The 15,907-nt window shown below is 44.9% G+C and overlaps 1 protein-coding gene across 3 annotated transcripts in view; it reads left to right on the top strand.

Annotated features, from left to right (window-relative positions):
- Tbc1d22b (TBC1 domain family member 22B) overlaps window positions 1-15,907 on the top strand; it is a 72,217-nt gene that overhangs the window by 21,563 nt on the left and 34,747 nt on the right. For 2 of the 3 annotated variants that reach the window (XM_048805227.1, XM_015487670.2), the window contains 6 exons: window positions 2,465-2,772; window positions 5,155-5,334; window positions 5,844-5,914; window positions 7,924-8,052; window positions 9,289-9,354; window positions 13,448-13,562. In XM_048805227.1, coding sequence (XP_048661184.1) covers window positions 2,465-2,772; window positions 5,155-5,334; window positions 5,844-5,914; window positions 7,924-8,052; window positions 9,289-9,354; window positions 13,448-13,562 — 869 coding nt within the window. The remainder of the gene's footprint in view (window positions 1-2,464; window positions 2,773-5,154; window positions 5,335-5,843; window positions 5,915-7,923; window positions 8,053-9,288; window positions 9,355-13,447; window positions 13,563-15,907) is intronic. The other variant, XM_048805226.1, reaches the window with a different exon arrangement.

Consider the following 15,907-nt stretch of genomic DNA (forward strand, 5'->3'; position numbering starts at 1 on the left):
TTTTTTTTTTTTTTTTTTTTTTTTGGTTTATAGGTTTTAACCAAAAGAAGTAGTGGGCTAGGGCTGGGGCTCAGTGGCAGAGCACCTGCCTCGCACATGTGAGGCACTGGGTTTGATCCTCAGCACCACATAAAAATAAACAAACAAAATAAAGATATTGCATTCATCTATGACTAAAAAATATTAAAAAAAGAAGTAATACTAGTATAAACTGTTTTAGATCATCTTTGTCTATGCCTATGATTATCTTTTTAGAGATAATGAACTACACCAAGACTCGTGGTGTATGTTACCAGATCATTCTCCAGAGGATTGTATGATACACACTCATTGTAGTATTAGAGGTCTAGATTCCCTGTATCCTGCTTTCCACTAAAAACAATATGTTATTAAGACTTTTCTTGTTTAATGGGTAAAGAGTTGCATCTTGTTTTCATTTACAATATCAAATATGTCCTTGGAATCTTGTGTTGTTCTGTATTATTACGATGTATTTTCCTTTATTCCGCCTGGGCTAGTGTTTGAAAGTAATGTCTTGTGATATCTTGTCCTCTTTTTTGGTATTCTAATGGGGGCATTTTGATGAGCTATGTCAGTTGTCAGACTATATGTGTCAATGTTAATTTAAACTGTCTTTTACAATAGGTAGTGGACCATATGGGTCAGCAGACCACGGACTTCTACCCAAAAAGAAGTACCTCTTAGAAGTGGGGACTTCAGCTCTCCTGGCAGATCTTTGTTTACACTCTAGAATGGCCCTGCCTCGCTGCTGGGGGTGGGGGTGGGGGGTTAGACAGGCATTTTAATGATGTTTTGACCCTGTTGTGTTCCAGTCTCTGTGTACTGTAAACTTAAGATAAGACCATATCCTCCGCTTCCCTGTTAAAGGTCTGAGGGATGCTAGGTAGGGCTGAATTAGAAATGTCCTAACCAGATTGTCCTGGGGAACCAGAATAATGGCCTTCAGACACTAAAGGGGAATGGAACTTGGGACATAAAGAAAAAAATTCAGTAAGTAGGAATGATGTTATATGATTATTTTTCCTCAATGGGTTAGTCTGATGTTTCCCAACTTTTAATTATATACCATCTTTGTGAGTTTTTGCTATATCTCGTACTATTCTTTATTAAATACATTTAAAATTTTTTAAAAATTTTCTTTACTCAAATAGATTTATTTAAAAAAGTAAACCTCATCACTTCTGTAAATGAGAAACCAATATCATTTGCCATAAATAGAACGTAACTTTAAAAATAGATAAAGTAAGGGCTGGGGCTGGGGCTCAGCGGTAGAGCACTCGCCTGACATGTGTGAGGCACTGGGTTCCATCCTCAGCACCACATAAAAATAAATAAATAAATAAAATAAAGGTATTGTGTCCATCTACAACTAAAAAAATAAAAATGAAAACCACACACGCACACGCGCACACACACACACACACACACCAAATAGACACAGTGAAAAACATAACAATCTCATTAAATTCTAAGCCAGATCCTGTTGTTGGCAAACATGTTAGTCCTGAGGCTGCCTCTCGCTTTGTTTACAAAACAAAAAAACAGAGTCTTAAAAACAGTAGTATTGGGCCTGGGTTGTAGCTCAGTGGTAAAGCGCTTGCCTAGCATGCGTGAGGCACTGGGTTCGGGTCGCCAGCACCATATAAAAATAAAACAAAAAAAAATAAAGGTTTTGTGTCCATCTACAACTCAAAAGAAAAAAAAAATTAAAAAAAACACCAGTAGCATCAAGCCTAGACTTTTTCTCCTCTATGCTAGCAGAGGACTTTAACAGAGCTATTAAAAGGAACATTTTCATTTTGGGACTTAGTGTTTAATCCTATATATGTGCATATGTGTTGTGTTATCTCCTCTCCTTCCAGTAGCTTATGTCCCGTTCTAAGGGCTGGTTCAGGTTGTGTTGCCATAACAGATTAACTCTGAAATCTTAGTGGATTAATACATGAAGGTGCGTTTCTTGCTCATGTTGCTTGTTCAAAATAGGGTGGGGTGGGATGGAGGCCAGACTGTGCTCACCCTCAGTTGCCTAGGCTGAGGGAGGCCCACCATCTGGAACCTTGCCAGTCACTATCACAGGGGGGAGTCGTGGAGAACTCAGACCCGTGAGTTCTTTTATACTGTGGACTTGAAGTGTGTATATCACTTGTTTTCTCAGCCCATTGGCAAAGTCACATGACTTTGCTTAAGTGCAGGAGGGCTGGGAAATATAGAGGAGTACATGGCATATTTGGTGACCATTGCTGTCTCTGCCACATCTACCTGTGCTACAGAGGGCTGGTCTGGAAGCCTCTGGATGAGCAATGGATGTGGGCAGTTGTTGTCTAAAGAAGGTGATGATTGTGTAGGGCTAGCTTATTATATTGTTGATATTATAAAAGCAAGTAAATGAAAGTAGTCAGACATGCTGAACAGCCTCTTGGTAATGTTGTGTCTTTTCTTAAAGCTTCATTAAAGAACGGTCAAAAGTCAACACAGTTCCTCTGAAGAATAAGAAGGCCTCAAGTTTTCATGAGTTTGCTCGGAATACCAGTGATGCTTGGGACATTGGCGATGATGAGGAAGAGGACTTTTCTTCACCTTCTTTCCAAACTCTGAACTCAAAAGTTGCTTTAGCAACTGCAGCCCAAGTTCTAGAAAACCACAGCAAGCTGAGGGTAAAGCCAGAACGGTCCCAGTCAACAACATCTGACGTTCCCGCCAGCTATAAGGTCATAAAGTCCAGCAGTGACGCCCAGCTATCCAGAAACTCCAGTAAGTCCCTTCTGCCCTCTCCACAGCCTCGGCCTTCTCAGCAGAGTACATTTTATTTAAAAATGATTTTTCTTTAAGGAATCACCCAGATATTCCTGGGATGGTAAAAAGCAAGCTCAAGCCTGAGGTTTGACATCAGCGAGCCTAACTGGTCACTAGCTGTCCTTGCCCCTCCCACTTTGGTCACTGCCCAGCCCTGTGACCTGGGCTTTTGCTTCCTGACACCCAGATGTTGCCTGCTGTTCTCCTTCTCTTTTTCCTTTTTCTGTGGTGGGGTCTAAAACTTCTGTGGTTTGATTGCTTCACGTTGCGTTAGGTCTGCCAGGTTTATGATGTTGACTTACATCTTTAAAGTTGTAATGGCTGAAATGGTTGGCAGCCCTGATGGACTTCCTTAGCCCTGGGGAAGGCCACTGGTATAGGGTGGTCTTTTTCCTGTTTCTGCAGGAGGGAGCAACGAATGATGGAAAGCACCTGGTCACACCTCCCTGCCCATCTGGCATGCCGCCAGCATGGGTGGGACGAGAGGAAAGGCCTGTTCTGTTTCTTCTCAGGAAACTGGCCTCAATAACTGGTTGGGGTGATTGTGGTTTTATAAGATATTTGGGGACTTTCAGTGTACTCTTGTGTATCCATTGCTGAGAGTTTAACGTGTCCTAAAGGGTTTTATGGAAGTCAGTTATTCAGAGCTGGGGAGGGAAGGACCGTCCTTCTAGTGAAAGTTAAAGTGGCTGACCGGTAATGGACAAGAAGGAAGTTCAATATCAGAGCCCTGGAGTGTGTCCTGGCTCATGTTCTAAGAGCATTTCATTATAGCAAGCTCTTTACACCATTCCACAGTCTTTTTCCATCTTGCTTCTGGTCCCAGCTTGAACCATCAATGCCATGCTCAGATGGGCACTTGGTGTTGACTGGCCTGGTGGCCACAGCAACAGGCTGTGGAAAGTGTCTGCACACTGTAATTGGGGGTGTAGTTCCCGGTGTGAGGAAGGCCCCCTCCATGATCACTGTTGAGCTGTCCAGGACTCTCCGGCATTTTTCCCTCATGGAGAGGTACTCTTCTGTATGCATCTGTAATATGCTGGCTGTTAACAGACAGATGCACACAGAGGGGAACCTCTGTGTATCTGCTCAGCTTTGCATTTTCTAGGTTCCACTAGTGACAGTAGGCATCCCAGCCAAGCACCTCGTGACAGTTGTTTCTGTAAACTTTCTAGTAGTGCTGGTTAATTTTGTTGTGATCATTACTTTTAAGGCCTAGATGTATTAAGAATATGAAACAGTCATGAAAGTCATGGCAGTCATGATTAAAAGCACTTCTCTTGGGCTGAGGATATAGCTCAGTTGGTGGAGTGCTTGCCTCCCATGTACAAGGCCCTGGGTTCATCTCTCAGCCAGCACCATAAAAACAAAACAAACAATCCCCCCCAAAAAAACAACAGCAAAACAAACAAACAACCCCCCCCCCAAAAAAAAAAAAACAACCCACTTCTCTTTGTGGTAGTAAAATACTTTGGTGTTTTGGAGTCAGACATAACTGAGGTGTTATCTTTGCTCTCACAATGACTTAACTTCCTCAGGCTGCCCTTGTCTGTAAAATAGTTATAAATTCTTGCCATATGTTGTAAGGATCAAGTGAGATCACTTATACATAGTAAGTACTCAATAAATGTTCGTTCTCTACTGCTTGTTCCTCCTACCCACCATCTTGACTTAGAATATCTGGGGCTAGACAGAGAGTTCCGTTCCTATTACTTCTGTCGTATCATGGTGAAGCCAAAGCTGGTTCATTTTGGTGGGAGATGTGGGAGCACAGAGGAACAGTAGCTCCCCAGCATGGGATTGCCTTTGGCCACAGCTGCTTACCCACTGATTCCCTGGTGGGCCAAGGACAGGCTAGAATTGGGCCTGGGCTGCAGTCCTCTCATGCCTCAGGACAGCCACGTGGGGCCTGGGCTTGAGGAGAGCAGCCCCTGCTTTCATTACAGCGTGCTTTGAGTGTCACCACTTCTCCTGTGCTCTGTGATGTGGAAGCAGAGGAAAGCACCGCCTCAGACTGTACTCATCCTTAGGTGGGGTAGACAGGTGCCAGCCTGGGGTAAAAAGAAAACACTGGACCTTACTTGGAGGTACCATGCGTGTTCTCGGAAATTGCTGCAGCATCTGGAGTCTGTGAGCACATGAATGCCTTGGTCCTACGCACAGAACGCAGCCCTTCCTCTGGGGGAGGAGTGGAGCCTGGTGGGGTCTCCCCTTCTTGCTGCCTCAGCTGGGCACCTCTGGCAGCACTTGCAGGCACAGCCCGTGCCCTGGAGGAGGAGGCCAGTGCTGGACAGTCAGAGTTGAGGTTTTTCATTCTCTTTCTCTTTCAAATGATCTCAGGTGACACATGCCTGAGGAATCCACTCCATAAACAGCAGTCACTCCCTCTCCGACCCATCATCCCCCTCGTTGCCCGGATCTCAGACCAGAATGCTTCTGGGGCACCCCCAATGACAGTCCGGGAGAAAACGCGTCTAGAAAAATTCCGTCAGCTTCTCTCCAGCCACAACACTGACTTAGGTGAGTCTCTGGAGCCCAGGCCAGGCAGGAGCGCTTGGAGACCGGAATTCTCAGAGACCTGGAAGCTGTTGCTCTTTACTCTTCCTTCTTTTACTTTTCTAGTATTTCCTGACCTGGCGCCCATTGCAGCGAACCGCAGGTATTAAGGCCGAAGTAGAGAGTAGGGATGAGTGAGGTGGGATTGGTGTCTGGGGCCTGTAGACACAGCGCAGCTCCGGGCTCTTCTCCTTACGGGGATTCTTACTGAGACCCACACCCACGGTTCTCTCTGTTCCCCTCTGACTCTCGGTTCTCTCTGTTCCCCTCTGACTCTCGTCTTTGAGCTGTTTACTGCAGGGCTGTGTTCGTGGCCTTCTGCTGCTCTTTCCAGTTCTCTTCCCTGTGCTTGTAGGTGGCAGGTGGTGGTGACCTCACTGGGATGGTGGGAGGAGTCAGGCAGCACTGGTCCAGGTTTGTTTTAGGGCCTTTGTGGGAGGACCTAATCCAACAAGGCTGTTTTCTGTTTGCAGATGAACTGAGGAAGTGTAGCTGGCCAGGGGTTCCCAGGGAGGTTCGACCCGTAACCTGGAGACTCCTGTCGGTGAGTTCTACCCACTGTGTAGAGAAGCGTGAGCCTCACACAGCCCTTCTTGCCTGATGAGGTTAGTCTGGACAAGTTGGTCTTACTCCATAGACTTCTCTAGTCCCACTGGATGTGACAGAGCTGTGGGGCTGCAGTCCTATTTCTGTGCACAGAGACACATTCTTTTTTTTTTTTTTTTTTATACTAGGGATTGAACCCAAGGGTACTCTACCACTAAACTACATCCTTGGTCCTTTATTTTTATTCATTTTATTTTATTGATACTGGGGATTTAACCTGGGGCACTTAAGCACTAAGCCACACTCCTGGCCTTTTTTATTTTGAGACAGGGTCTTGCTAAATTGCTCAGGCTGGCCTCAAACTTGCCATCTTATCTCAGCCTCCTGAGCCACTGGGATTACAGTCATGCACCACCATGCCCAGCTGTTATTTTTTTTATCTTATATTTAAATTGTTGAGGCTGTCCTCAAACTTGAAATCCTCCTGTCTCAGCCTTCCTAGTAGCTGGGATTATAGGCATGTGCCATTGTGCCCAGCAAGACACATTCTTGAGAGTTTATTCTCAGTTGTGCACGGTGGAAATATATTCGTATTCCCAAACGTGGAGAGAAGCATGAGTTGGCTCCTGTGGTCACAGTCTCACTTTCTTAACAACGGAGAAGCAGAATATAGTAAGACAGAGTGATCCCACCCTTGCTTTTTTAAAAAATTGGGAATTGAACCCAGAGGGCATTTACCACTGACCTAAGCCCCTAGCCCTTTTTTATATTTTTATTGTGAGACAAGGTCTCACTAAGCTCTTAGGGCCTCATTAAATTGCTGAGACTAGCCTTAAACTTGTGATCCTCCTGCCTCGGCCACCCAACTCGCTAAAATTAGGGTGTGTGCCGTCATGCGGGGGCCCACTGCCCATGAGCAAGCTCTGACACTCCCTGTGCTTCACTTCTTTTTCAATAGGAAAAATAAAAGTGGTCAAAACCCACTCAGCTACTGTGAAGTGGGTTAGTAAGTGGGCCTCCCTCTGCAGCCATACGAGTCTCACTCCCCCTGTGCACAGAGCACTGTGGCAGCCACTGCAGTAGGAACACTTGGACTTGCTCAGCTTGTGATTTCATTCATTCATCCAGTAAAAATTTATTGAGGGCCTGCTGCTTGCCAGGCACAGTGCCAGGTGCAGTAGCATATTCAAAGACAAGCAAACCAGTATCCCGTGCTCCAGGCACTGACTGGAGGCATTGCCTGAATGTCTTCAAGAGGAAGTATCTCTTCCCTCGCTGCTCTCCCAGCCCAATTTTGCAGCCATATAATCATCACCTCTGCCACTTTGAGTAAGTTTGGATGCTGCTCAGGGCTGATCTGGTGAGCAGAAGAGGAAAAGGAGATGAGAGAATGGGAGTGGGATCGGGACCAGGATGAGAAGGAGAGTTGGCCTGGAGCTTGGGCTAGGAAGGACCTGCTGCCAGAAGTTCTGTGTGGCATTGTAACTGCCATGTCACAGATCCCATTCAGCTTCCTAAGCTGCCGATTCTGAATGGTACACTGGAAAAGAGTGTGTAACCAGTACCAAGGGCCTTGGCACACTACTGAGATGCACCATAGAACTTGCCAGTTCCTTGTGATTCCCAGAGGTGCTGGCCTACACACACGTGGCCCTTAGAGGCTGTGACTCGGTCTAGTTCCCTCCCACTGACCTACATACACTGCTCTAGTCTGCCAACTCCAGGAGCCGTGGAGTGCTCCCCAGCAGTACGTGCTCCAAGCGCCGCACGGGGCCAGTGGAGTGAGGAACTCGGAGAAAGCTGGCCCTGTTTCTTCTGCCCACATGTGGACCTCATTGAACTAGGGCAAACACTGTGGCCAAAACCAAAAAGGGATTTGCTCTTGACCTCTTGGCAGTTTCCCTTCTGTTCCTTTAATAGTTTCCAAACCACTGCTCAGGCTAAAATAAAAATAAAGGACTCGTCCAGCCAATGTCTGTCCTCACTGATGGGCAGTCTTGTCTATAGGGCTACCTCCCTGCCAACACTGAGAGAAGGAAGCTGACTCTGCAGCGGAAGCGGGAGGAGTATTTTGGCTTCATTGAGCAGTATTACGACTCTCGAAATGAGGAGCATCACCAGGATACCTACAGACAGGTACGGTCCTCGCCTGCCGCCCCTCTGCCTATTTTGGGGTTCTTTAGGTGTGTCGCCTGGTAGCATTTCAGGCGGAGGTTTTCCAGGTCTTCAGGCTCTAGTGTACAGATTAGGGATGAGATTTATTTCCAGAATTCCTGCTTTTCATTCAGTGGCTCTGATTTTAGCCATTTTAAATAGATAGAACATTTTTAGCACTGGTCAGTGACAGTGCTTCCCAAACTTTAATGTGCATGAACCACCTAGGACCTTAAATCATAGTCCCCACCCGGCGACTATGAGATAATGCAGCTCTTCAGTGAGGCCTGCCCTTCCAACAAGCTCCCTGGCAACACTGATGCTGCTGGTCCACAGACCACAGAGTGAGTGATGGGTGTTATAGAACATGAGAGGAAAGACAGCTTCACTCAGGAGTGTCCAGTCTCTCTGGACTGTGACATCACCTCTGGCAGCTGCAGTGCCCAGTGAGCACCTCCAGCTGCCTGTCCTTCTGCAGGAGCCATCGCTGTTAGGGAATCTTCCAGCATTGCCTGCAGAGAGGACTGTTGGCAGCTTCTCATGTGAAAGAAGGAGAAGAGGAGTCCAGGGGTGGTGGGCCAGCCCCAAGAACTGAAGTAGCCTCTGCTGCTGATGACATCATCTTTAGGATGTCATCCTAACTAGGGCATTGGGAAGTCCTTAAAGGCCAAACCAACCACGAGTGACCTCTTTGGTAACAGAAGTGAGATTTTCAGTTCCACTTCATGCAGACTAGCCCCCTGGTCCTTCCTCACTTCTCATGTGTCGAGATTTCATAAACAAGTCCTTCTCTGCTCCCCTGTCCTAGCGTGTTTTTTACAGTTACTGGAGCTCTTTTAGTTCTAGAGAACTGTTGACAAGTTAGCTTCTGAGAGAGGTGTGCACACTTTGGTTGTACTTGGTAAATAAGTGCCTTCCCAGAGTGAATCAGATTCCAAAGAATGGGGTAAGCACTGATTCCCTTAGGCCGTGAAGCAGTTGCTTGTTGTAAGTGGCTTGCTTGGGAAGGTGTCCTTCTGCTCAATGAACTATTGCTCTCACGGAAACTACTGCATACAGATTGGAGGGTTTAACTGACTTTTCTTCTGTGTTGGTCAGTTCTTTCTAAAGATAATCTGCCTCTAACCCTTATTCCTTTGATTCCCATTTCTTAAGAAAATGACTTGTCAAAAGAACACACTGGCATTTGTGTTTTTGGATATGGCTTCTCTTTTTCAGATTCACATTGACATTCCAAGGACGAATCCTCTCATTCCATTGTTCCAGCAACCACTTGTACAGGAGGTGAGGGATTTACCTACCCTTCTTTGGTCCTTCTCCCCCATAGCCCAGGGCACCTGGCTGCAGTTCTGCAGCTCATCACAACAGTACCTTATGTTCACGTGTGAAGCTTTGTTTCGGAGCACTTTCTCATGTGTTCTCATTTGATCTTCATCAATGTGAGTGGAGAAGAACTTACTCAAGAGTCTTGGGGGCTACCTGGTAACAGGGTAAAGAACCCGTATCTTAGAATTCCTATTCCTGGGTTTGCTCTACTTTATCAAACTAGAAGTAGTGGTTGTTTTTGTTTTAATTTGTAGTAACACATATATAACATAAAATGTACCACTTTAGCCTTTTTTGGGGTGGGGGGCGATAAGGGGGTTGAACCCAGGGCCTTGCTGGTAGGCAAGTGCTCTACTGCTGAGCTATATCACCGCCCTTTTTAAATTTTATTTTGAGACAAGGTCTCATTAAGTTACCCAGGCTGGCCTTGAACTTTCCATCCTCCTGCCTTAGCCTCCCAAGTAGCTAGGATCATAGGCGTGCCCCATTGTGCCTAGCCATTTTAGTGGACGGTTCACTGGCGGTGATTTACTGGATGTGTGAACATCATCATCATCCATTTTCAGATCTTTTTTTCATCTTCTCAGTTTGAAACTCACTACCCATTAAATAATAATCCCCCATTCCCTAGCAACTTGCATTCTGAATTTGACAACTCTAAGTCCCTCAAATAAGTGAAATTATATAATGTTTTTTCCTTTGTGACTGGCTCAATTCACTTAGTATAATGTCTTTCAAGGCTCATTCTTGTTGTAATATGTGTCAGAATTTCCTTCCTTTTTCAAGGCTGAATAATGTTCAATTGCATGTATGTAATGCATGCTGTTGATTTATTTATTATCGATGGACACCTGGGTTGCTTCTTCCTTTTGGCTATTGTGAATGATGCCGCAGTGAACATATGTGCAAATGTTTGTTTTAGTCCCTGTTTTAAATTCTTCGGAGATTAAACCCAGAAGTGAAATTAATAGTGATATTTTGAGACCTAACAAGTTAATGAAGCACATGGAAGGTCAATAGGGCTGTTATCTTTTGGCACAAGTGATAACTATAAACTCCTTGAGATCAGGAATTTCCTTTGTAGCTTTGCAGTAGCCAGGACGCTGAATGCTAATGCTCTTTGAATTGACTTCAGCTCTCATAATAGGGATGATGGTAAAAATGCTCAAAAATAATTTCTGTTTGACTCTGGACAATATTCATGATTCTATTTAAACATAAGTGTCTTTACTGATGGGATTCCTCATGACTTACCAATATCATAAGGAATATTTTGAGGCTGACACCATTATTTTACCTAGAAGATTCAGTTCAAAAGAGGCTAAAAACATATTCCATACTTGTATAATTTTATCAAAATGGATTCTACTGTCATGTTTAACCAAGAAGAACCAATTGAAAAAAAAAAAAGAAGCTGAAAACATTTGGAATTCCTTTTAGGCACTCAGCATTCAGCTTCCTACTACTTAACCCTGCTTGTTCCTTTTTTTTTTTTTTTTTGCAGTCCTGGGGATTGAGCCCAGGGACACTTTACCACTGAACTACATCCCCAGTCCTTTCTTTATTTTTTGTTTTGAGACAGGGTCTTGCCACGTTGTGGAGGCTGGCCTTGAACTTGCAATCCTGCCTCAGCCTCCAAGTCTCAGGATGTGTGTGCCTGGCTAACCCTGCTTATTCCTTATTTTAACTTGATGATATTCAGATACTTATCCTTTCTTTGTGCAAGCTTACTCTAACCTTGGAGATGGGAAAGTAGTTGTTCAAAAGGCTTTCCTAGTGTGGAATCTGAAAATGGAAATTCAAACTTTATTCTTCACAGTTTCTTTCTTTCTTTCTTTTTCTTTTTTTTTTTGTGTGTGTTTGTTTGTTTGTTATTTTTGTTGTATTTTTTGAGATGCTAGGGATTGAATTCAAGGCTACATGCAAGTTGGGAAGCACTTTACCATTGAGCTACACCCCCAGCCCTTTTTATTTTACTAAATTGCCCAGGATGGCCTCCAACTTGAGATCTTCCTATCTCAACTTCTGAGTTGCTGGGATTGCAGGTGTGCACCCCCCAGGCCCAGCTTTGTCTTTTTTCTCAAATCACCTTTTCATGATATGGGCTTAGGCAGAGTAAAAACCTCAACCAAGAAGCAAGAAGTAAGCAACACTGAATACTGAAAGGTTTGCTTTGTAAACCTGAAAGATAATTGAGAACTCTCTCAAAAGTAAGTCAGAACCACTCACACTAGCAGAGGAGCTGAAAGGAGACCTTCAGGGGTTATCCTGTCCCCTTCTGTCTGTAGGGCAGGATCCATGTCTTTTCCTGTAGCGCAGATCCCATGTTCTCCCGGGTCTCCAGGTTTGATGCCCTTCATATGCTTTTGCTCTACAGTGTGAGTGTGTGTGCATTGTCCCATCCTTACTACGGAGGCATTACTACTGGTCTCCATGCACTTGGCCATTGTAAAAGCCAGTCACCAAGGATCTGTGTACTCATTCACAAGGGCCCAGTAGTGTGGCATAGAAACCCTGGGAAGGCCCCAAGAAAGACTGCCCTGGGGACAGGCAAGTGCTGTACCGCTGAGCCACACTCCAGCCCCTGGAGGAGCTTTGTTAAAAAGGTGTCCAGACAGACAAAGGCCACAGAGGTGCAGGGAAGCAAAGAGGGGCAGAGAATTCTTGAGATTTTCTGAAATAATTTTGGTCTAGCTCGAGCTGTGTTTTCAAGAAAGGCGAGAGGTCATTTTGCAAGAAGGCTCCCATTAGTGTTGGGCCTGATATAAACGAGTGCCCCACACCCTTCCCCACACCACAGACAGCAAGCGGGTGAGTGTAGTGCAGGCAGAGGGACCGCTCACTTCCTGACAGGGCTTTGTTCTCACTGCATGGAGGCTGTTTCTCAGCCCTCTCTGACCCCACCATCCGACATAGGGGCTGAGAAACATCCTTTATTGTGTCTGTAGATGTTTTCCTATATTAAATAACCATCTCCAAAACCATATAACCATTTCCTTTTTCTTGGTCTGCCTAGAAGACCTTGCCTGCTTAGGACTGACCCCAGAACTAGCTGCTGGAACCCCACAGAGTGTGTGTGCTAGGGAGGCCTCTGAACTCCTTCCCCACCTGCACACACTAACTGTCACCTCTGCCATTCCTCTGGTGTGGCAGCCCAGTCAAAAAAACATTCTCAAGAATGTGTCTGGCCCAGGAATTGTGGTCAACAGGAGGAAACCAGACATCAGGTGTCTTCAGATGAAGAAAATAAGGAGGAGAAGCCCCGAGGGCCTAATGCAAACAGAGGGGAATCTAGTTGGATTGGACGGGGCAGGACTCTGATAAGGGGCTGTAAAGATGTTTTCTGTATCCCCAGCTTAGACATATGGCTTCTTGTGACCAATATACTTTACCCCAGAGGTTCTCCTATGGGGACCCTAGCAGTTTTCTCTTTTTCAAAGTCCCAGCTGTGTGAGTCCGTAGAATTTGATTTCTTTGACTTCCTAACTCTAGCAGATGTCTGGCTTGCATCCTGATATAAGAAGGGACTTCCTGCATGTATAGTCTGTCACTTGTTCCTAGTCAGGCAAGAATGGAGCTAAATCTAGATCTCCTTCCTTCTCAGCAGGGTGAGGGGGCGGTGGAGAAGGTATTTCCTCTTTAATTTCTGTGATGACCAAAAAAGATTTAGAGAAAGGTATCAGACTAGAATACTCTGACATCTTGATCCTGGAAATAGAGAAGCAGCATCCAGAAATGAGAATGTGCTGGCTTGAATTAGTGACATCCATAGTGAGCCTGTTTCTAAGTCATTTGTGTCACTATGCTATCCTTTTCCCAATTTTATGTCATGGGAACCAGATACTGAAAAAATAAAGGGCAATAATTACCATAAAAACAATTAGTGCGTTAGAAACTCTGCATTTATATCTTCCTTTGTCCCACAGAATGTAAAAATTTCCTCCCAAATTCTACACCAATCCCGAGATAAACTGTGTGGTAGGTAAGTGGAGGGCGGGAGTGTGTCCCCGTGATTTAACACTCGCGTCTTCTTTCTTTCTCATTTTCCTAGATCTTTGAAAGAATTCTATTTATTTGGGCCATCCGACACCCTGCCAGTGGGTATGTCCAGGGAATTAATGACCTGGTCACTCCGTTCTTTGTCGTCTTCCTCTCAGAATATGTGGGTAAGAAGCACGAGCACCGAGTTGAACGAGCTGTCACTCTTTCTCATCTGCCATCTGTTTGTTTGTTTCTCCCAAGAGTGCAGCCAGTGTGTCCTGCTAAAAAAGACAGATAGTGGCTTTGGAATGTTTAACAGTGGTACCAGCCTGGGATTTATCTCTTGAGATGATCACAGGTCTCACCTCAAAAGACCTGTTTTGTCATAAGAATGAAAAAGGTGATGTATTTATGTTCTGCCATGAACAAAATGGTCTGATGGCTTATTTGAGGTTGTTTTAGGATTACTTTGAACTCAGACACAGGCTCCCGTCCATAAGTGTTGGCATTTTGGGTTGTGCATCAGGCCTTTACATTTCAGTTCATGTGCTAGATCTTAGGAGCAGGATATGGACACATAGGGGACAAGAAGTTGGGGTATGAGAATCCAGCTTGTATTGGAGGAGACAAGTTGGGCCAGGGAGAACCCCAGGACCTTGATTCCTAACCTTCCTTCTTCACCTTTGCCCCACTGGGTTCCCCTCACTTTGGAGAATGGGTGATTTATGGTTGCAATGGTCCCCCCTAAATGAAGCAGAGTCTTGAATGGAGTTGAGGATCTTGTTTCTCCTCTTTGGTTTCCTTGATGACTTGTGCTTAGAGGTTCACAGGGACACGGAGGCCTTGTTTCCTTAGTCAGGGCAAGAGAAGCTCATGTAGGAATAAGAACGTGGAAAGGGACTTGGAAAATCATCCCCTGCAGGCCCTCATTTCACAGGTGTGTTCTGAGGGCTTCTGCCTCCTTACTGGTGGCAGAACCAGAATTAGAACCTTTTACTTTAGGCTCTGGGGTGATGAGTTATTTGGGGCTTTGGAGGAATAGGTCCATCCAGTTCAGGTTTTCTGATGGGAAACAAAAGGATGGTCTTTGCTGAGACAGTCTCAAAAAGTTAAGGCAACGGAATATCATCCCTTCTTTTGCTTAAATAGCAGCAGCCAAGGTAGAACTGGTGGTAAGGCCTGGAATTGTGGCACACACCTGTAACAGCAGCTACTCAGGAGGCTGAGGCAGGAGGATTTCAAGTTGAAGGCCAGACTCAGCAGCTTAGTGAGGTACTTTCTCAAAAAAAAAAGGCGGGGGGGCGCTGGAGTTATAGCCTCGGTGGTAGAGTACCCCTGGGTTCAGTCCTCAGTTCTACAAGCATGTGTGCATGCACGTGTGTGCGCGTGTGCGCGCACACACATGCACGGAACTGGGAGTGAGGGTGGAAGGTCATTCTTGTCCATTCTTTCAGGTGATCCTAAGAAGAAAGCACAACTAGTTAAAATTTAGCTTCCAGAAACATAAGAAAGCCTTTTCTAGAGCACTTTATCACTCCCTGAATAATAGGTCAACTTTAGGAGGCAACTTAATTCTACTGTGGTTTAAACTGTATTAGGAAAGCAGTTCAAGTCTGTCATGGTGGTGCCTGCCTGTAATCCTAGTGACTCGAGAGGCTGAGGCAGGAGAATCACAAGTTCAAGGCCAACCTCAGCAACTTAGTGAGCCCCTATCTCAAAAATAAAAAATAAATAGGGCTGGGGATTTCAGTGTTAAAGCATCCCTGGATCCAATACTCAGTAGCAAAAAAAGAAAGTAGTTCAGCTAATTTATTGGAATTTGGGAATTGTTTTTTGTAATAGTCATTGCTTTCTTCTTCTTCCTCTTTCCTGCTCTTTCTTCTTTTACCTTTTCTCCCTCGTCTCCCTCTCTCTCCCTCTTTTCCTCCTCTTACATGCTAAGAACACAGCTATAGTTTTGTTTTTTTTTTATGTCTCTTGAGCTTTATTTATCTGCTGATATGCCCAGTGACTTTTTTTTTTACAATGACCTTGACATATCATACATTTGAATCAGATGGGATATAATATCTCATTTTTCTGAGTATATAGGTTGCAGAATCACATTGGTCATGCATTCACACATACAGCTATAGTTCTGATTGGATATTTAATTACCTTGTTAGCCATCATTTGTATTTTCTACCAAGCTTCCCTTTACTTTCCAAGAATGCTCATCTCGCTCCTACCTCAACCCCATCTGTTCCATGAAGCTCCTGCCTTTCTGTGATAGATAGAACTGATTTCTGATCCTAGTATTTGACAATCAGCTGCACCTGTCAACAAGGGAAGCCATTGCTGACCTGTGGCATCTGCTCAGGGTGGGCCTTTCTGCTTTCCCGAAGGGCCAGTCTAGGCTAGCCTGCATAGTCTCACTTCTACAGCTCATCTCACATGGTCTTCAGGACCTCCTGACCTAGAAAGAGGGGCCCAAAATATCCAATCATGATAAATTTCAAATACATGTAAAAATAGAAAAAAAAATCATATT

Source organism: Marmota marmota, unplaced genomic scaffold, assembly GCF_001458135.2.
Source record: "Marmota marmota marmota unplaced genomic scaffold, marMar, whole genome shotgun sequence".
Lineage (NCBI taxonomy): Eukaryota > Metazoa > Chordata > Mammalia > Rodentia > Sciuridae > Marmota > Marmota marmota.